Source organism: Schistocerca piceifrons, chromosome 1 (assembly GCF_021461385.2).
Source record: "Schistocerca piceifrons isolate TAMUIC-IGC-003096 chromosome 1, iqSchPice1.1, whole genome shotgun sequence".
Lineage (NCBI taxonomy): Eukaryota > Metazoa > Arthropoda > Insecta > Orthoptera > Acrididae > Schistocerca > Schistocerca piceifrons.
This window is the reverse complement of record NC_060138.1, coordinates 1,125,000,573-1,125,023,955: the sequence shown is the minus strand read 5'-3', so window position 1 is coordinate 1,125,023,955 and position 23,383 is coordinate 1,125,000,573. Positions and strand designations below refer to the sequence as shown.

The 23,383-nt window shown below is 40.8% G+C and overlaps 1 protein-coding gene across 2 annotated transcripts in view; it reads right to left on the bottom strand.

Moving 5' to 3' along the window:
- Window positions 1-23,383, bottom strand: part of LOC124779010 (nuclear factor NF-kappa-B p110 subunit) — a 99,167-nt gene that overhangs the window by 39,562 nt on the left and 36,222 nt on the right. For both annotated transcript variants that reach the window (XM_047253682.1, XM_047253681.1), the window contains exons 7-11: window positions 8,226-8,330; window positions 7,891-8,127; window positions 5,914-6,144; window positions 5,687-5,794; window positions 2,327-2,394 (exon numbers count right to left, since the gene is read on the bottom strand). In XM_047253682.1, coding sequence (XP_047109638.1) covers window positions 2,327-2,394; window positions 5,687-5,794; window positions 5,914-6,144; window positions 7,891-8,127; window positions 8,226-8,330 — 749 coding nt within the window. The remainder of the gene's footprint in view (window positions 1-2,326; window positions 2,395-5,686; window positions 5,795-5,913; window positions 6,145-7,890; window positions 8,128-8,225; window positions 8,331-23,383) is intronic.

Genomic DNA, 23,383 nt, shown 5'->3' with positions numbered 1-23,383 from the left:
GGGAGAAGAGGAGCTTGTGGCACAACTTTACTAGAAGAAGGGATCGGTTGGTAGGATATGTTCTGAGACATCGAGGGATCACCAATTTAGTATTGGAGGGCAGCGTGGAAGGTAAAAATCGTAGAGGGAGACCAAGAGATGAATACACTAAGCAGATTCAGAAGGATGTAGGCTGCAGTAGGTACTGGGAGATGAAGAAGCTTTCACAGGATAGAGTAGCATGGAGAGCTGCATCAAACCAGACTCAGGACTTAAGACCACAACAACAACAACAACAACAACGTAACAAAGATATTGCAGGCCACAAAATGGAAAAATTAAAAATCTCCATTTTTTAAAACAGTGTATTATTTAAGTGTATGCTGCTCACCATTGATACTCTACAAAAAGGAAGTACACCATAGAGTGTAACAGCAGAAAAGAAAGCTGAGAAATTAACCTTTCTTTGGAAAACTACTATTCAAAAATTGATTTTTAATTTGTGGCTGATAACTTTGAACTATGAAAAATATACTAAAGAATACATTCAGCTAAGTAATAATGATGTTAATTTGTAGCCCAGAGAGTGTTGAACTAAATACATTTTATCTGAAAGGCTTAGGACAATCCACTACTGAATAATTGTAAAAAATGTAGATGCTTGTAAATACGAAAAAACGCATGCAGCCTGGAACAAATATGGATGCCATTTCAAAAAAAAAAATTTGTGGCTACTAAAAATTGGGAAATTCACCCAGGAAGTATAATTTTTGAGATGGTCAAGCAACCAGTGCAGGACCACTTGGTATGGATTGACCGAACATTAAAATATCATATCACTAAAGTAGATCCTCAAAAGCATTAAAAAACCTCAGTCTAAGTTAACTTGTTGTGCAATGCTTATATTCAGCAATGTGTGTACCAAAGGCTTTTTATTCTCGGAATATGTATGCTCTTTAAAATGTGTTTCAAATGAAAATACTGTCTAACCTATGTAATACTCATCACATCCACTGCAATTCATCAAATACACACAAGTTCAGGAACATCTCGTTTAGCACATGCTTCCTCCCAAAGTGTCAACAGTATGTGGGCTGAAGCATGCGTAACACCCAGAATGAGTGGCGAGTGGGCGTTTAGTTGGAGGCACAGGCTGTGGTGATGGAAGATTAGCTGCGTCTTGTGTCCCCATATAATCAGACTAAGGTAATGTTTTGGCACTAGCTAACTGTGTTTCCTGCCAGCATGCTAAGGTGAAGGGGTAGCTCGGATCGTCTGTAGTTGCGGAGTTCTTCAGTGCAGAGCAACCGATCAAATTGTTCGACTTCAGACTGCGACAAGCATGTGCTTGATAGGTGTGTATTTTTCGGTGGTGTGGGGTGAAGATAGGATGTCTTCTACTTCCGTACCCATTGCTCCTCATGTGCAGTCACTACGTAACTACATTTAATGTTGTCCAAGTTGATGAACTACATTGCTGAAATATCTCACTGGAATGATGTGAGTTTCATCACAAGCAGACTGAGGGTCACGTCTGACCCGGGAAGTCAATGCTTTCAGGATTCCATAAGCTTGTCAGAGTAAGCACTGATTTAGTTGTTTATGAGCAGATCTACACGGCACAGTTGATGCAAAACTTACGTAAGATGCATTTTATCATTTAAGAGTTTCCAATGCAATGCATTTATCTCAGTGCATACTTTGGAAACACAGGGTTATCAAATGCCATGGGAAAATATTAATTTTTTCAACACAATGTAAATCATTAATTAAATCATGTATTCATAAAATGCAAAGAACATATATGTATACTAATCTTTTGTTTTAAGTAATGAGACAACAGGATAATCAATATGTTTACACTGCACGTAATATCCAGCAGAACATTTACTGTCCACAAAATAAAGTTGCCCATTACATAAATGTTTGTTAAACACTACTGTGTTTTACTAGGTACGGTACTTTGGAATTACCATGCACTTGGGCTTTGTCTTGCTTTAGGACCAAGTTTTACAGCCAATTGTAAGGAGACTTATGTTTAATGTGTTCTCCAAACCATGGTGTAACTTTGTGTATTCCACATAAAAAATCATTGCCAGTTGTGGAAGAAGGTGTCAATGGGTACACACAATTGGAAAGATACAATGTATGTTTAGATCATGCGACATTTATGAAGAAATTCTGAGATACTACGAAACTGGACACTGTGGTTGGAAAATGGGTCACTAGCCACTTGTATTTATGCTACTCTAGGAAGTAAAGGCATGATTTGTAGGACTTTCAGTTTCTTTTATATGCACCTGTCTACATGTATATCTTTATATGTGTGATTAATTTTAGTACTTACTGGACAGTCCTTTACATTTACCGAGTCTGTTGTATGGTAAAATTTTGAAGGACCAACAGGTGTTTTGCCTGAAATAATAAAAAATGTAATCAACATCTAGTCACTGTATAATCACCCAAACCCAACAATGCCTCAAAATAACTATATCAACAGCAGAATAATCACATAAATTAAAGAAAATTCATTCTTGAAAATATAAAGGTAGATGCACTAAGGACAATCGCTGCACAGTAATGAAGCATAAGTGATCAAAACAGATAGCACAAGAAACAAAGCAAATGCAAGAAGACAGAAACTGAAAATACGTACAAAACGTGATTCTCACAATAATTGTTTCAGTGAATTTCCACTGTATTACATTTACCATAACTGAGCAGTGTTCAGATACAGTATTAGTAGTGTCCTGCCTGACACAGTCACATTGTTTAAATATCTGGGCAAAACGCTGCTAAGCGATTTGAAGTGGAACGAGCATGTGAGGACTGTGGTAGGGAAGCAAACTTATCAACTTCCGTTTACTGGGAGAATTTTAGGTAAATGTGGTTCATCTGTAAACAAGACTGCATATAGGATGCTAGTGTGACCTATTCTTGAATACTGCTGGAGTGTTTAGTGTCTGTACCAGGTTGGATTAAAGAAAGACACTGAAGCAATTCAGAAGTGGGCTGCTACATTTGTTACTGGTAGGTTTGAACAACACATTAGTGTTACAGACATGCTTCAGAATATGACATGGGAATCCCTGGAGGGAGGGCGACATTCTTTTCGAGGAACACTACTGAGAAAATTTAAGAGAACCGGCATTTGAAGCTGACTGCAGAACGATTCTACTGCCTCCAACATCCAATGTGCATACGGACCACAAAGATATGAAAAATTAGGGGTCACATGGAGGCATATAGACAGTCACTCTATTTGCTAGTGGAACAGGAGAGGAAATGCTTTTTAGTTGTACAGAGTACCCTCTGCCATGCACCATACAGTGGATTGTCGAGTATCGATGTTGATGCAGATACAGATGTAGGTAACATGCACACAACACTGACATCAAATAACTAATACAGTCTCAGACAACACAATTCATACAAGAAAACACTACACCATCAATATACAGTCTATATATTGACCCACAATCAGTCCTTAGATATTTTGGAAACATACAAAACATTTCCCTTCCTGGGCAGTCATCCTTGATTTAATACAAAGACTGCCCTTTAGCTGTTCAGAAAGCAATGCCACCTCTTTCCCCCACTCCGCATATACAGGGTGTTTCAAAATGAATATACACGTTTTAAGGCTTTGTAGCACATATTACATACACCTACAATTATAAATAATACACCAAATGAAAGAGAAACACAAACAGTTTTTCTTACAATTATTCAGTGTGAACACCGATCACACATCGAGTCGATAGGCGAGTTGCTCCAAAACAATGTGTCAGGAGTAACTGTTGCAATAACACTGTTTCTAAAGTCCGATAGATCAGCTGGTATCGGTGGTGCACACACACATGATCGCGTAAGATTGTATGTGAACGTGGAGGTCATGCATAAAATGCAGTGTCAACCAGCCCGTTGCTCCCAATCCACAGGTTGGGTACAATGTCGTTTAACCAGTCGCAAGGCGGCGCACCATCTTGCTCCCAAATAAAGATGTGTAATTCAGCTTCTTCCCATTGAGGCACGGGCCATAGCTGTAGCACATCAAGATAAGAAAAATGAGTTACAGTTGATTCACTGAAATAGAAAGGCCCATAAACTTTCCGTGGGGATATTTCTTGGGGCTAAGGGACGAAACGTAAAAGACTCGCACTCGTTCAACACATTTTTCAGTCACTCTTCGTCATTCCGTACTCTTCCCATTGCACACAGGTAGACAAACAAAACTGAGTTGCTCTTTCATTTGGTGTAATCAAGGAAAAAAATTTTTCCCGAATCGAAGCCGCACTTGAAATTTGAGACTCGAAATTCAAGAGGAGAGAAAAGCTTAAGGCCACACCTCCAAATCGAAACAAAGTTGATCCATTATAATATGAGACACAATTTAGGTCGAATGAATGATGATACAGCTACAGTAGTTTGGTTCGAGTCATAAGCTTAGCAGTTAAGCTTTACCAGGTAGCCATTGCTATGTGTCAGGCGCTCCATCCGTATTTATACGGGTACCCTTCCTTTTTCACGTGCTCCGTCTCGTTTGAATTGATTGCTTATTTTTCTTTGATCTGATAAGTGCCGTTCTCTTTGTTATAGGTGTTTACATCACTCTAAGCTGAAAATGCATTACTGTACTGTGTCATGCATTGTTTGTCACATTCTCATAATGAGTGTTTACGGCCTGTCACCGCTCGCAGCATGGCTTGCTTTTTGTGCGCGCTACCCTGCTATTTGTTGTTATTTACACTGCTGCTTTCTTTGATAATGATCTTTGAAAATCTTTGCAGGCGCCTCTTTAGTACATTACATTCTGCACAGAAATTAGAGTTATCTCAGATTTAAAAATCTAGGCAATTGCCGTGCTTCATTTCCGACTGTATCACTATTAGGCATAAGAATAATACGAATATAAACGTGACATGATATGTATATTCTTCCGCGTTTGCCTTTGTCTCACTCTAGTTTCGTAGTTTATTAGGCAGACAGGATTTAAATGAGATAGCAACAAACACGAAACAATACATGACAAAATGTTTATATTCATATTATTCTTATGGTTAAGAGAATACTGCAAGTGATTCACAATTCATAAAAGTTTCTTTTAGCAACAATCTCTTCTAACAGGTAGGAAAAAATTCAGAACGTAGAGTTGGCCATATTGACAAACATCCCAAACAGTCTTGCCAGTCGGATTTTCGTAGTACATTGAAACGCTGCTACATTCGAAGATGAACAATACGGACTTTGTATTTACTTCGTTGGATAATGAATGAAAATGCAGTGGTCGAAACTCGGGGCGGAGGAAAAAGCTCGTCTTCCATTTTTTTTTTTTTTACATTTACTTACTGACACAGAGGTTTTGGCACCAGTATTTATCTTTGTGCCTGCAAAGCATGCCTGTGTAGCGCTACATATATTTGACGGCAGAAGTTAGTTGTGGCGGCACCTACCAACATTTTTCAGAACTTCTGTTTGCTTTGCACTCAATTCTAAGCCGCAGGCGGTTTTTTGGATTACAAAAACCGGGAAAAAAGTGCGGCTTAGATTCGAGTAAATACGGTAATAAATGCTACAACGCCTTAAAACCGATATGTTCATTTTGAAACATCCTGGATTATGGTATTCTGATTTCTCTTCATAAAATTAATAATGTAGCAAAGCCAAGAACTTTACACAAGAAATACATGAACACAGAATTTCTTACCAGTGGACTGCTGGGTCCTGTTACTTGCAGAATCCGTAACAAGGTCTCCTCCGTAGGCCTGCCTGACTGTCAGATTCTGCGGTCCTTGGGGCAACGCGCCGAGATATTCTGTAAACATTGCAAATATTTAAGTAAGAAACAGATTGCTAAATATACTTCCCTCACAAAAAATGAAGAAATGATTTTTTTCTATTACAACAGGCGATATGCCAATAAATGTAACTCACCTTGAAGAATTTCACTACCTGACAGTCTACCGAAGAACTCTTGAAATTCGGCTGAATTGCTGCGAGGGTCACACAAATACGCATCCAGGCTAGTTGACGTGGTTGCTATACCACTAAAAGATGGATTGTTGCCTGATACTTCCAGGTTCAACAAATTCCGAGCCAGTTCATTCTCCTGTGAAATGTGTCTGTTGTAGGAGTCATTTACTGACATCCTTTGTCTTTTCCTGCCTAAAGAAGATAAAAAAAAAGTTATGTGAGAGATCACAGATCTTCATTTAGAAACAGGCAATTTCGGAGCATGGTAAAAGCACAGAGAAAGAATAGACTGTCACTTGCCAGTAAAAATCAATGAACAGACCCAAATTTTGATTGGCAATTAAGTTCAATTCCATGTAAACCCATCACTATCGATGACTTACATCCACCTGACATAAAGAAATGCTTACCAACATGTTAGTTACTTATTATCTCACCGTTTTATTTCCAATCATTGTGTTTACCACCCCTACCCCCTGTATCCGCGATTGATTTAACTACTGTTTTATCTTAAGCACTACCTAAAGCGCTATGAAAGCTAAACTTCTTTACAAGAACATTTACAAAATAGTTTGTTTAATGAGAACAGCCTATTCATTTATTCTACTGCTCTGGCTTTCATTAACAAACCCTACTTTCTCTTTTATGAGCACCTGCAACTGCATATGTGCACATGCACAGCTTTTATCTACCTTGATGCAGAAAAGGCACAGTAAAAATTTTCTAAATATTATGTAGCAAGGAATAAAGTAACAATAAAGCACTGCCACCACTGAAAGGGAAGTGCTACAGCACTGTAACAATGTAACTCTGTTGGGTCTGTGTGTTTTGAAACAAACAAACAAACAAACACACACACACACACACACACACACACACACACACACACAGAGAGAGAGAGAGAGAGAGAGAGAGAGAGAGAGAGAGAGAGAGAGAGAGAGACAACAGGATGGGTGGGCAGAAGAAATTAAAAACAGTTGATGATTTGCCCCATAAAAGCAACTTTTCTTTTATCACAGCTGGGATAATTTGTGGTAACTTTTCCATGCAACTGGATCAGAAATAATGTACTAGCGCCCACATAACAAATCAGTCACTCATTATCTGTGTAAATATTTTGTTATAATAATAATAATAATAATAATAATAATAATAATAATAATGGGAGACACTTGAGAGCTTCAGCTGAAACTTTATATGACAAGAGTTCTCCCCTATTTTCACTCATTGCTTTCATATGGCATCATATTTTGGGGTAATTCATCACTGAGGAATAAAGTATTTATTGCACAAAAGCGTGTAATCAGAATAATAGCTGGAGTCCACCCAAGATCTTCCTGCAGACATTTATTTAAGGATCTAGGGATATTCACAGTAGCTTCTCAGTATATATACTCTCTTATGAAATTTGTTATTAACAACCAAACCCAATTCAAAAGTAATAGCAGTGTGCATAACTACAATACTAGGAGAAAGGACGATCTTCACTATTCAAGATTAAATCTAACTTTGGCACAGAAAGGGGTGAATTATACTGGCACTAAAGTCTTTGGTCACTTACCAAATAGTATCAAAAGTCTGACAGATAACCAACAAGTATTTAAGAAGAAATTAAAAGAATTTCTGAATGACAACTCCTTCTACTACATAGAGGAATTTTTAGATATAAATTAAGAAAAAAAATATTAAAAAAATAAAAAATAAAATAAAAAATAAAAATAAAAAATAAAGAAAAACAAAAAAACACAAAAAAATAAAGTTGTTATATTAACTTAAGTATGTTGTTAAATTAACCTAATTATGTCATGCATTGGAAAATTCGACTCGTTCCACATCATTACGAAATATCGTATTCATGATCCATGGAACTAGTATTAATCTAATCTAATCTAATCTAGGTGGCCCAATTAATTTTTTCCCCTATGCTACAAAACTCACCTATTCTATCCGATGGCTTGTACGAGAACTGTATTGGTTCACTACAATCGCCATCTGTCGGACGATACAATTGCAAATACACATTAACATTATCCGTAATTTCTGTATCCCTATATGGTGGGGTACGAAACACGATTGCATACTGGTGATGCACATCCAATTCTGAGAACTTTCCAAAGTCACACCAAATTTCATTATCTTCTTCATCAAGTTCAAAGAACTTTATTTTAATGTTTTCTGTGGAAACAAATGGATAATGCCAATCAAATTTATGTCTACATTCAAAGTATAACATTAAATATTTGTAAATCATTAAAATGGTTAGCACGACTCACTTTTCCCAACTTTTTCAACAAGAATAAACACTTCTTCTCCTCCTAAACAACTGCTGGAGTTCTTATCAATGCGACATATTTTTAGCTCTCCAGTTAGGGCACTCTCTGTAACACAGAATATCAGTTTATCAGTAATTCCAAAGTGCAAATGTGAATTCACCTTTGCTTACTACTGAAACTGCAACATGACTGAACATATGTAATACTATAAACAAGATTCTTACATAAAGGGGATGGACTGCAACATAAAATAAGCTAACAGTCCTTGTATAAAAAGTTCAACTTTTATTTAAAACAATGGAAAGTTGCTACGCACCATATAGCGGAGATGCCGAGTCGCGACAGGCACAACAAGAAGTGTGGCAGTGTGGTTTCAGCTCTCTGAGACTGCAGACGTGTGTGCAAGTTGCGTTTGTGTGTGTGTGTGTGTGTGTCTACTGCTGACAAAGGCCTTAATGGCCGAAAGTTACAATTGTGTGAATCTTTTTGTTGTGCCTATTGCGACTCAGCATCTCTGCTATATGGTGAGTAGCAACTTTCCTTCTCTGGCATTGTGCAGTTTTAACTGATTGCAATACAGGGTGTATACGTGGACAAGGAAAAAAAAATTCCCAGATTTCCCGGTTAAAAATACACTTTTTCCATGTTAAGTGCCAGTATACTCTTCCTTGGCACTGTAAAACTCATCAATTCTTTGAATGTTTATGGTTTTATATACTGATGTACAATTTCCCAGCACTTTAGAAAACGAAACTCAGGGGGGAAAAAAACGTTTTGAAAGGCCTTTCATGTGCAGCAACAAGTACGCTGCATATTTCCGTATTACGAAGGTATAAATTTGAATTCCACCCTACACCGCATGTCACTTTCCGAAGCACTGAAATCGAGATTGCAAAGCGCTTTTGCAAGGCAATCGTAGCTCATGTCACGTGATCTCACCAGCTGATGACAGGACACATGATGTAGTCACCCAATAGCAAGATCACTCTTCAGTAGCGCAAACACACAAATAAGAAAAGTAGAAAAGTTAAATGGTTTAAATTACTATACATAGCATTCACATATAATATTGGTGTCTGAGATTAATAAGCTGGAAGAGAAGCTAAGCTTCCACATATAAATTTTTTTTTTTTTTGCGCGTGTTACATTTCAAGATACATCACACAAATGTGCCAATAAAATTTTTAATAATGACGTAAATGTCTGATTTTCTGGGCTCGAAATTCTTCTAAATGGTTGTCCTCAAAGAGTTGATTTTTAAATGAGAGTCGAACACTTTGTGATTTAAGAAATTCATAGTACATTCTTGCACATAGTTCATCTTGCGTAAAAGGAAATTTGTTTTGAATGTAACGCTTTTCAAACCATCATTCACAATATTTTCCTGCGACCTCTTAGAAATAAGTTCGTTTCAGCAGTTGGAAGAGAGCGCCAGATAATAGGCGTCAACGCGCTTGCGTAGCTACGATGACGCAGGAAACCCATACGTTCATACGTGTAAATCATTAAAAGATCTTACACTGTGTCATAAAAGAAACAAGACAAGAGAGCATACTCCAAGAGCATAGGAATTTCGTGAACACACTAAAATGCATAATTCGGCTTAAAATGCACTTCGTATGTCCAGATTCGTATGTAAATTTTCTAGGACTACCAGTACTGTATTATATCATGTTTGGTTCTTTATTATGGTATAATGACATAAGTGCACTTGAAATGCAGCGAACAGTTGAAACTAGCAACAGTGTGAAATTAAACATTTTGTTTCAAATAAAGCAGGAAAGATTAATGAAAGCCAAATCTCTTTAGCAAATCAACAAAAATAACTTCATTGTTCTGTAAGGCAATTAATGCTCGACTGTCAGGAAGGTGGAAATAAAATCTAAAACTAATAACATATTTTAGCCTTCCGTAATTATGTGAATGTATTTTAATTCATTTGATAACTCCTGTCATCCATTTGTCATCATTTAACGTGAGAACAATAAATGATGAGGAAACAACAAAATCACTGAACGTAAACACAGGTCACATGGAGGCGACCCATCTCCCCACCACAACTCAGACTGCTCTGGGCATCAGCGCCAGATTTACTATATTTCCGAACTGGTGCACTATTAAGTAGTGGCGCCCAGCCATACTTCCGTAACCAGAAGCGAAAGAAGGTACTACTGATACGAAACTCAACTGCGCAAGAGCCCGCCCACAACTGCTCAAACAAATCTAATTTAAACAGTTACCACATCACCCTCATTGGAGGCAATTTGTTGTTATGAAGCATTGCATAGTCTTCCTAAAGGCTTTGACACACTTTGCTGTTGGCAGACGCTTGTATGAGCACTGTGTTTTATTGTTGTATATGGCGCATTTCCTTTTCAACTTGTTTTATTTTCGTTGTTTTTCCCCCTCTTGTTCATGTTTTGTTGCTGCAGTATTTTTCTGCAATAGCGGGATACAGTAGTATCCTTTGTTAGAGTATTTGTTCTTACCAGTCAAAATCACAAAACTTTAACTGAAAACTAAAACAATGAAAAAAATCCCGGAATTCACAACAATTCCCGGGTTTTTCCCGGTTTTCTACTGGATGAAAAAATTCCCGGGTTTCTCCCGGATCATGTACACCCTGTAATAGTGAAGTCACTTGGTGCTTATGCTTTAAGGCACATTCTACTTTACAAATTGTGTATAGTGAAAGTTTTATGAGGAACCAACCCTATTTCCTTATTCGTCCTTCCAAGTGAAATGTGAAGGTTCAATCCTACCATATACTGCCTACTTACAACAGCTGAACTATTATCATTATGCTCAGGTGTGACGTGGAAAAAGGACACACTTCCAATTAATCGTATCAACTGCTTCACTCAGCAGTTTCAATGTCTGGATACACAGATCTACACATTGTTTCAACTTTTACTTGCCTCAAATTCCATAACTGCCATTCCGTGATGCAGCGGCACTAGCATCTCTCAGAATGGATTCAGTGGCGAATGTGACTTACCCATGACCTGAACATCCTATGACATCACAATAAATTTTCTCACACAGCAAAAGAATTGAATGATTCCAATAACAGTACAAAATAACATACACTAACATATGGTAAGAACTGGGAAATGTACAATGATATGATATTTTGTAATTATACATAACTACAAAAAGAGGAAGTGTTTTAGAACATCAAATATTGTAAGAGAAAACTAGAAATTCCACTGACGATTAAATACAGCAGTTAACAACTCAAAGACATCACCAGTCTTTTACAGCAGTATTCAATACATTATCACGTTTTAACACAGCAGTCTCTCCTATTTTGACAGTGGTTCATTTCTCTCTCATTACCTAGTTTCACAGTTCATTCAACTAGCATTGTGAACCTCCAGCAACACAGCTGACAAACTGTGTGTTAGCTTATCACACTTCTGAGATATCAGAATGGTAATCAAAGCTGAAATGAAGAAATTATCTTCTAGACTATGCTGACACCTATAAATATGAAATATTTAACTGTTCAACCAAACAATAACTTCTCATTTTCAATTATGTGCACAAATGAATGAAATTAAGAATTAAATCACCCTAAAGAAGCCAAACTAATGATCATTTTATCACATCATGACATCATCACGTGCACAGAAGAATTGACACTGTCTCTGGTCATCAAAGCCTATGCTCATAAATTGAGAATGTCTCATAACAACTGCCAAAAATACCTGCAATTACCTGCATTGAGCTGTTTATGAATCATTTTTTAATTCCAGGAGTGAAAAATGAAAGTTACACCTCCAATAATAGAGTCAACAATGATTTTTATCACAGCATACTTATTTCATTGCTAGCTACGATTACTGAGGTGGCTTTGTGCATTTCATTGCAGAGAACTTTACAAGGTTTATGTGGTGTCACCGCCAGACACCACACTTGCTAGATGGTAGCTTAAATCGGCCGCGGTCCATTTAGTACATGTCGGACCCGCGTGTCGCCACTGTGTGATCGCAGACCGAGCGCCACCACAAGGCAGGTCTCGAGATACGGACTAGCACTCGAGCCCAGTTGTACGGACGACATTGCTAGCGACAATACGGACGAAGCCTTCCTCTCATTTGCCGAGAGACAGTTAGAATAGCCTTCTGCTAAGTCCATGGCTACGACCTATCAAGGCGCCATTAGCCTTACCTAGTTTGAGAGTTATCGTATAAATGTCTCAAGAAGAACGTTGTAAACCAACAAAGAATAAAGTTAAGTATATTCCAATTTCTTGATAGCAGTCATAACGTATCCTGTTCCAGACTTGACGCCAGTCGGCGTGTGTGCACGCGTGCCTTTCGGCTCCCTTCTCAGTGTGGCGTAGCTAGCTTGTTACGCCACAACAGATTGGCGACGAAGGAAAAGTGTTCTTTCTGATTGCTTACATTTACTTGTGTCATGGCTTCGCCAGATGTACTGTCCGAATTTTATCGCTTGCAGAATCAGCAGACGCAGGCGTTATTGGATGCCCTCGGACAGCTCGTCCAGGGTCAACGTGCCATTCACACCGATGCGGCAGCCGCCGCTTCACCGCTACCGCAGCCACAACTCGCAGTTGCACCGCCTTTTAAGCACTATGATCCTAGCGCAAGAATCTTGGACTGAATGGTCCTGACAGTTTGGCTTTCATCTAGCCGCCTACAGAATTCAAGGTAATGAGCGGCAGCCGTTTTTGCTTTCGTGTGTAGGTGTGTCCACCTACCGTGTGATAGTGAAATTGTTTCCCCGACGCGACGTAGCAACTCTGTCCTACGATGAAATTTTGTCCACTTTAGATGCCTATTTCAAAGAAACAGTTAATGTGGTTGCAAAACGGTATACGTTTTTTCGTACAAAACGTACGGCCGGTCAAACTAATAGGGAGTGGGTAGCAACATTGCAAGGACTTACTAGGGACTGTGCCTTTGACTGTGACTATGGCCTTTCTTATTCAGATACAATGGTACGTGATGCAATTGCACAGAACGCTTCTGATGTTCGCATACGGGAACAAATTTTGAAACTAGTTAATCCCTCCCTTCAACAAGTGATAGACATATTGGATAGGGAAGACACACTTGACTGTGCTCAGGAATCTTTTGAAACTTCGCCAGCCGTGTGTAACTGGCCCGCTGGACGCGCTGCGCGGCCCGGTAACCTGCCCTCGCGCACTTCGACGCAGCTGCCGCCGCGCTCTAAACCAGGTGTGCCGCGCCAGCACACAAATGCAGTGAAATCATGCCCGCGGTGTGCAACTAGACATTCGCGTGAACATTGCCCATCACACCAAGCTATTTGCTTTTTCTGCAATAGGAAAAGACATGTTCAAAGTGTTTGCCAGAAAAAGCTCAGATCAGACAATCACAACCATTCCAGGCCCTTTGCTTCGCGCCGGAATCGAACCAAGGACACTCAGGCTCGTGGACCTTCGCCCATGGACATTCATGTCGTTAATTCCACTTCGTCCAGTGCCACTTTCTCTAACAGTGACTGTGTTCGTCCCACAAGAACTGTGCGTCGACGTTGCCGGAAATCATGTCAATTAGCAAGTGATGCTGTACCTGTATCAGTTCAAATTGCACGAGACAGTCGCTCTTGTCGTCAGCAGGACAATAAACTTTTTGTAGATTTGGACTTTCATGGCAAGGTCATACCATTCCAGCTCGATACCGGAGCTGCAGTTTCATTGCTCAATCACAACACGTACAAACAACTGGGCGCACCTCCGTTGCGTGCCGCAAATGTTAAGTTACATAGTTATTCAGGACAGAATATACCTGTGTTAGGACAGTGCAGCCTTCTTGCCACATACAAGGGACAAACAAAACTTGTGTCATTTTACGTTCTTCGTTCTTCTTCTGCAGTGAACTTGTTTGGTTTAGATTTATTTCAGTTGTTTAACATGTCTATTGTAAATCAGGTCCTATCAGTGAATCAGACTGTGCCTTCAGACAGAGTTTCTCGGCTATGTGATGAATTTGCAGACATTTTTGCACCGGGCCTTGGTTGTGCTAAGAACTATGAAGCACACTTGGAACTGAAAGTAAACGCGCAACCGAAATTTTTCAGAGCACGCAATGTTCCCCACGCATTGCGTGATGTGGTTGCAAGAACATTAAACGATCTAGAATCACAGGGTGTAATTGAATGTGCGCAATGCCTCTTCTCTTTCAGCTCCGCTTCATCGCATACGCCGTACAGGTGTTCCGTTCGTCTGGACGAAGGAATGCGAATGCGCCTTTCGCCAGTTGAAATCGGCGTTGCTTTCTCATACATGCCTTACGCCATTTGATCCCCGGAAACCCCTTTTGTTGATGGTAGATGCATCGGATTTCGGGATCAGTGCTGTGCTTGCGCACAAAGTTGGCTCGCTTGATCGCCCTATTGCCTTTGCGTCAAACTTGCTCTCGTCTGCGCAACGAAATTATTCACAGATAGAGAAAGAAGCTTTGGCTCTCGTGTTTGGTGTTACTAAGTTCCATGATTTCTTGTATGGTCGTCACTTTACCATCATCACAGACCACAAACCTTTGACGTCGCTTTTTCATCCGAACAAGCCTGTACCTCCACGTACAGCGCAGAAATTCATTCGCTGGTCTATTTTCCTCTCGCAGTACCGCTACGATATCTTGTATCAGTCCACTGCTAAGCACGGAAACGCCGATGCGTTGTCACGTTTGCCTGTTGCTGAGGATAAAGCATTCAATTCTTCCGAACTTGCTTGCCTGTTCATTGATTCGGAAACCGATGAAGTGGCCGAATCGTTTCCGATTGATTTTCGTCGTGTCGCTACAGCCACAGCTGCTGACCCGGTCCTTGCTACCGTTTTGCGTTTTGTTGCTACGCAATGGCCTTTGTCAAAGTCTCGGATCGAGGATCCGTTGGTTCGCCGATTTTTTGCTCACAAGGAGAGACTTTTTGTTCGACATGGTGTTTTGTTGTTGCGTTCTGATAATGATCAGTCCAGAGTCGTGGTCCCACGTTCGTTACAGTCCTCTGTTTTACGGCTTCTTCACCAAGGACATTGGGGTATAGTGCGAACGAAACAACTTGCTCGTCAGCACTGTACTTGGTTCGGAATCGATGCTGCGATTACGACTATGTGTTCTACTTGCATGGCGTGTGCCGAACAACAATCCGCACCGCCGCGGAAAGTCTTTGCATGGCCAAAAGCCACTTCCCCTTGGCAACGCTTGCACATTGATTTTGCTGGTCCGTTCTGGAATGCTCGATGGTTGGTTCTGGTAGATACCTTCAGTAATTTTCCTTTTGTTGTCCGGATGTCTTCCACGACGTCATCTGCCACCATCCAAGCGTTGTCTGCTATCTTTTGCATTGAAGGTCTTCCGCAGACTATTGTTTCCGACAATGGCCCACAATTCATGTCCGCAGAATTTGAGTCATTCTGCAAGGCCAATGGTATTCAACATCTGACATCCGTGCCGTTTTCGCCTCAGTCAAACGGTGCCGCTGAACGATTGGTCCGGACTTTCAAGTCCCAGATGTTGAAGCTGAAAGAGTCGCATTCTCGGGAGGACGCGTTGTTGCTCTTTTTGTCATCGTATCGCTCTCAGCCCCGAGATGGTCGCTCGCCGGCTGAGTTGCTCCACGGTCGTCCTCATCGAACCTTGATGTCTTTGCTGCGCCACCACAAGGCAGGCCTCGAGATACGGACTAGCACTCGATCCCAGTTGTACGGACGACATTGCTAGTGACAATACGGACGAAGCCTTCCTCTCATTTGCCGAGAGACAGTTAGAATAGCCTTCTGCTAAGTCCATGGCTACGACCTAGCAAGGCGCCATTAGCCTTACCTAGTTTGAGAGTTATCGTATAAATGTCTCAAGAAGAACGTTGTAAACCAACAAAGAACAAAGTTAAGTATATTCCAAAGCTACGTATTTTCTTGATAGCAGTCATAACGTATCCTGTTCCAGACTTGACGCCAGTCGGCGTGTGTGTACGCGTGCCTTTCGGCTCCCTTCTCAGTGTGGCGTAGCTAGCTTGTTACGCCACAACAGTTTATGTGCAAGATACACTGCATGTCTATTAATGGGTACTTCAACACAAATCATCACCTGCACACATACAAAATCAATCCACATGGATATCAGTCAACTACTCAAAAAAACTTTTTTGAAATCTGCAAAGGAAAGAATAACCCACAGCATAACTTCAGTCAAATTAAGATGTAAAAGTGAACATAGACACATGGATGACACCAACAAGCAAAAAAACAAAGAATGATGACTGAATTTCAGTCTTCCACAGCAAAGACAGAGGGTGTACAAAAGAAAAGGCGAAATTTTGGGAAATTGAGGCAGACAGTGCTTAGTACAAAGCTTTGTTTCTATCACGTTGATACACGTTAAACAACACTGCGTGCCATCCAAACTGAGTACTTTGCAGTCATGAATAGAATTATGTTTTGGGTGGTTGATATTGGTTGGTTCAGCAGGTGGAGGCAGTGGTAAATGGACTGAGCAGTGAGGTCATCAGTCTTCATTAATAGGGCAGTCCACCTGGAGTTAAAGTGACTTAGCCAGAAATTTGATGAAATTGTGGTAGTACGTAGGACACAAAATATTGATGCTTACCACACGAAATAATTTAAAGAGAAAGTATAGGGGTAGGGCCAATCTGAAGGTCACATTGCAACCCCCCCCCCCCCCCCCCCGTGCCTATCTGCAGCAAGAGAAACTTCATCACATCTGCCCCCCCCCCCCCAACCCAATGTGAAGCTGAGAGAGTAATAGAATAAATAATTTATTCTAACCAGGAGGTATGTAACAGTAAAAGTGAGAAGGTTAAAAATGTAATGAACACTAGTAGATTCGACAATACAGGTGGGAATAGCACAGACTCTCAGAAGAAGCGTAAAAATATGTTCACATAATCTCTGTCGTCACCTTGTGTCAAGGATAAAGGATCTTGAATATCTTGTCCCCTTCAGAGTACTGTGTGAAGGGGCACTTCTAAAAAAGAAAACCAGGACGTAGCAGGAACACAACAGTTGATGGCACCTATCAGTTAATAATAATAATAATAAAAAGAGAAAGAGTACAGGAGTGGTGGACAGGCCTGACACCATAAATCCAACTGCAACCCCAACCATTCTGCCCCTGCCCAGATTTCACAATAAAAATAACTTTCTTGGAGGAAACAATGAACCAGTTAACTGACTGTCACATTATCCCCCAACATCAGAAGCAAAAAATCTGGAAGACAACACTTGTCGTGGAAGAGAAGGCGGGCAACCCCCCAGAATTTCAGCCACAGTCTACAAGGCTTCGCAGCCACAAATGGTAGATGGTTCATTACATAAGGTTATGAGTTAATCCGGTATGATCAATGAGGCCATGACAAGGGGCAGTGGGTTTCTTCCAGGAGAGGAATGGTATGAGGACCGCCACACAGCCAATATAGCGCATTTAAAATTAGTTGCAACTTTTGACATTTGGCTCAACAGATGGGACATGACGCTGTTGCCCAGTTAACACAACAGCGAGCCAGCTTTCCCCTACAATGCTGCCAGCAGTTTGGTTGGTAAACCAACCCTGTTGCCGTGCCAGACATTAAAATACCACGTGCTGTCGTGCTTAATGTGCTTCTGCATTAGTTAGCTCTCTTTGTGAAGTGTTATTTTGTGTCACTGAAGTGTTCTTCAGTGCTCAAGTGTTGTGCATGAGTGTTTTTGTGTCGGCGTTGCGTTGATAGTAGCAGTGCAGCATGTCTGAACATAAGATTAGCAGTAAAAGAGGTCATCCGAGAACACGTTCACCAGCTGTGAAGATAAAGAGCTGTGGAAAGGGAATTCCAATCCGTGGCCGAGGTTACAAATTTGTGTGCTCTACGCACAGTTATTCTGAACTGGAGTGCAATGCAGCAGCACATTTTAGATGTTATGAGAGGGATGGACAGAACAGCTGCTGCATTGAACATCCAGCGATCTACAGTGCTGAGAATTGGCAAGAGGGAGGAAAGAAAGGAAGGCGTGATTGAAGGAGCAACACCAGCTCATTCTTTATTAGAAACTCCAGGCACAAAAATATGGTATGACATACCTGTAACTCTAAGATTGACGCATTCCAGCAGGATGCAATTCGAGACATGTATGCTTATTATCAGTGCAAGGCATATCCTACTTTAAACAAACTTCTTTTCAGCCTCAAAGAAGCAGAGACGTTTGAGGGGAGTAGGTCCATCACTTCTAAACTATTTGCACGAGCTTGGTTTCCAGCACGAAAAGTTTTCATCTCTGATATTTATTATCGAGAGAAGTGGCATAGTGAGGCCGATATCTGCATGCAGTGAGGAGCATTTCATTCGAAGATATTGTGTAGTTGGACAAGACGTGGATTAATGCACATCACAAGCTGACAAAGGGGTGGACAGATTGCACAGCATGTACGGTAACATGTGCAATGTATGGTAACATGTGCAATGTATGGTAACATTTGCAATGTACGGAAGGCACGGCTTTATTGTCAGCCGGTGATGCATTTGGCACACACTGGCAACTATGCTTCCCCTACTCGCCCTTTGCAGTACTCTCAAAAGTCGCAACTAATTTTAAACACACTCTAGTCTCCTCAATAGTGAGGAGTTAATTACAGAGGACACTAGCTCAGCAGACAGTGTACCACCTCGGTGTGAGAAGAAGTCGCACAAACAAATCCCAAGTATAGATCTTATATGAACCATGCACCAACAAATCCACACCTACAGTCATCAAAGTGAATGCTGAGCAAGTAATTGCTTCTCTAGTCAACAAGTCTGCCACTTCTTTCCCCGGGGCACCCACAACTTGTGACCCAGAGAAAGAGTGTGGAGGTAGTATGACCAAGGTGAGGGAGGCCGTCATGTGCAGCAGATATCAATCGGTAGCCAGGAGAATATTCACTGAGTCACTATAAATGAAAATGAGGTTGAGGTAAGTCCATCACATGGCTCTGGTAATGGCTAACAGCTCTCCTGAGGAAACACTACATGTTCATGGCGCTGAATGTTGTTCCTGACCCACATGGGGCATAAAATCATATCTTGTTCTAGCCATAGTTCTAGAGCTGGCAGTGTAGATGATAGAAGCACTCTAATACTTCTGAAGATATGATAGAAGTTGCTGAAATGTCATGGAATGACAAACTTTAGGTCCTGGAAATAGATCAGTCCTAACTTGTGGCCTGTGTACAAACCAAGGAGTAATTCGTGCAAATATACGAGGTGCGGCTAGAAAAAAACCGGACTGATGCTGGAAAAAACATTTATTTACAATTTCATGTTATCTCCTTCAATGTACTCTCCTCCTCGGTCTCTACACCGCTCCATACGAATTTTCCACTGTTCATAGCAATGCCGCAGATCATTTTCGGTAAGTCCATACATTACTTCCGCCGCTTTTTCTTTTACTGCTTCAACAGTCTCAAATCTAGTTCCTTTCAAAGCTGACTTGACTTTAGGGAAAAGAAAAAAGTCACAGGGGACCAAATCAGGTGAGTAGGGTGAATGATCTAAGATGGGAATGTTGTGTTTTGCCAAAAACGTCTTCACTGACAACGCACTGTGAGCTGGGGCATTGTCTTGGTGAAGGATCCATGACTTTTTTCTCCACAAATCGTTCCGTTTTCTCCGTACTCGCTCACGTAGGGTAGCCAGGACGCTAATGTAGTAATGCTGATTCACTGTTTGTCCCTCTGGTACCCAATCAATGTGCACAATCCCTTTGATGTCAAAAAAAAAAAAAAACAATCATCATTGCCTTGAATTTCGATTTTGACATTCGTGCTTTTTTTTGTCGTGGAGAACCAGGAGTTTTCCAATGCATCGATTGGCGTTTAGTTTTGGGATCGTAAGTAAAAAACCACGATTCATCGAAAGTAATAACATTTTGTAAGAAGGTGGGATCACTTTCAATGTTTTCCAGGATGTCAGAACAAATCATTCTTCGGCGTTCCTTCTGTTCAATTGTGAGACACTTTGGAACCATTTTTGAACACACTTTGTTCATGTTGAAACTTTCATGAAGAATCTGCCTAACACTTTCCTTGTCAACTCCTGTTAACTCGGTCACTGCTCTGATTGTTAAACAGCGATCTTGTCGAACAAGTTTACCGATTTTTTCAATGTTTGCATCAGTTTTTGCTGACAATGGTCTGCCAGTGCAAGTGTCATCACTGGTGTCTTCGCGGCCATCTTTAAATCGTTTAAACCACTCAAACACTTGTGTTCGCGATAAACAATCATCGCCATACACTTGTTGTAACATTACAAACGTTTCACTTGCAGATTTTCCTAGTTTGAAACAAAATTTGATGTTAACACGCTGTTCTTTCTGTACACTCAACATTTTCCGACGCACAGACAAAACGTCAACTACTTAAAACAGATGCCACGGGCAGACTGAGTGCAGGAGGAGATGAAACTCGATCAGTAGGCGGAGCGAGAGTCACGTGACAGGCCACGCGACTTTCAGCCTTATTGCATTCGTTTTATTGTTTCACTAGTACTAGTCCGGTTTTTTTCTACCCACACCTCGTACAGGGAGCATGTTCTACAAAGAGTAGGCAGAAGTTCCAGCAAGGGTCTTCAGGCGCAGTCCAACTGGGAAACCTGCTCGAGGGTGTCAGGAACAAGCAGCATGAAGACAGAATTTGGTGAGTCTGATGATTAGGAAATTGTTGTATAGTGATTGTATAGATGAGCAAGAGTTGGAACCATCAGGATTGAATAGGTAGTACTTCTGGTACCCCTATCTGATCCCTTCTTCCCCGTTCCATTCACGAATGGCCTGTGTGAAGAATGATTGTTGGTAAACCTCTGTACTAGACTAGCTCTAATTTCTCGAATTTTCTCATTTTGTGAGACATGTGTCGTCTTATTCTTCCCGGACTATATTCTCTAAGAATTTCGATATTAAACCACTCTGTGATATTCAACACCCCTCTTGTATAGTTTGGCACTGGAGTTTGTTGGGCATATCTTCAACACTCTCACACCAGCTGAGTGACCATGTCACGAAACACGCTACTCTTTGTTAGGTCCTCTCTATTGCTTTCTAACTGTTTTGTAAGCTACTTCTTTTGTGGATCACTATCATTTTCTACAGATTCTTCCTACAAATCTCAGGCCAACATCTGCTTTTCCTGAAACTTGGTTTATGTGATCATTCCACTTAAGTTTGCTCCGAATGGTTGCTAATAGATATTTTATAGATGGTGTACTGGGTCCAATAATTTCAAAGCCAAAGGTGTAGCTGAGCCGTATATGCCTGGCAACCTCAGAAAGATGGAGGCTCATAAGGTGAGTATTCGTAAAGAGGCTAACCAGTCTCCACAAATTTGGTTGTTCAAACAGCAGGAAGACATGGTATGTAAACCACTGCATTGGCAGTAGGTAGTTGTCAACGTCATGGTCTACTGGGACTTTGATGAAGTGTCCTGTGGGCCTTGTACAAAGCAGACACTTTGCTTTGCCAACTTTTCGTGAAATTCCTCATCCATCCACTCTGTTAAGACCCACCAGGCAAAAAGTAAACCCAGGGTGGCTACTCAAACTTGGACAAAAAGAGAGAGAGAGAGAGAGAGAGAGAGAGAGAGAGAGAGAGAGAGAGAGAGAATTACAGGTGTGTAGTGTGGAAGATGGTGTCAAGAAGTTCCTGATAAATTAATGGTGATGAGTGGGGAGTGGAACAATATATCACAATAATTTTTCTTTCCTCTTCACTGATCACTGACCTATATTCCAGCCAATACGTAGTAGCTTAACCACAGCTTTTAAAACATCAATAATTTATATAGAATGATTTTCATGTAATTAACACACTTCAAGATGCTAAGGATTTTAAAATTTGTGATTTATAAACTCAATAAAATTCATTTTCAACACTGGGTAAAAACGAACTATTCCCTTGGTTAATTTGTGAAAGTTTCCAGACTGCTTCTCGTAAAATGCAATTCCCTAAGAATCCCACATTTTCCAGAAGAATTGTCCCTCTTAAACCCATTACTGTGTTCAGCCTTTAATGGAGTAACCAGTACATCACAAAGTTTTTAACACATGAGTGTAGACTTGAAACTTTTCCATGGTATTACACACACACACACACACACACACACACACACACGTCTCAGTGACTACATCGTTGAGCCCTTACAAAGGAAATGTACCTAATTATTCAATTCATAATTATGATGATGATGGCGATAAGGGTCAATATCTCTTCAGAACAGCATGTTGCAAGGCATCCCAGATATGCTCAATAATGTTTGTGTCTGGGGAGTTTGGTGGCCCGTGGCAGTATTCCTGTAGCCACTCTGTAGCAATTGTGGGTGTGTGGGGTGTTGCATCATCCTGCTGGAAATGCCCAAGTCCGCCGGAATGCACAATGGACATGAATGGAAGCAGGTCATCACACGGTATTCTTATATACGTGTCACCTGTGAGTCATATCTAGACCTATCAGGGGATCCATATCACTCCAACTGCACACACTCCTCACTATTACAGAGCCTCCACCAGCTTGAACAGTTCCCTGCTGACACGGAGGGTTCATGGATTCATGAGCTTCTCTCCATATCCATACATGTCCATCTGCTTGAAACTAGACTTATCTAACCAGGCAACATGTTTCCAGTGATCAACGCAGGCGTAAAGCTTTGTGTCGTGCAGTCATCATGGGTACACGAGTGGGCCTTCAGCTCCGAAAGCCCATATTGATGATGTTTCGATGAATGGTTCGCACACTCACACTTGTTGATGGCCCAGCTTTGGAATCTGCAGAAATTTGCGGAAGGGCTGCACTTCTGTAACATTGGAACGATTCTCTTCAGTCGTTGTCGGTCCTGTTCTTGCAGGATCTTTTTCCAGCTGTTGGAGATTTGATGTTTTACCAGATTCCTGATATTCGTGAATTTGTCAAACAGTAAATTCCCACTACAACTCAGACACTGCATCCCATCCCTCGTAAACTGACTATCACACCACATTCAAACTCACTTAAATCTTGATAACCTGCCATTACAGAAGCAGTAAATGATCTAACAACTCCACCAGACAACTCTTGTCGTATATAGGTGTTGGCAACCACAGCTCTGTATTCTGACCGTTTACGTATCTCTGTATTTGAATACACGCGCCTATACCAGTTTCTTTGGCAC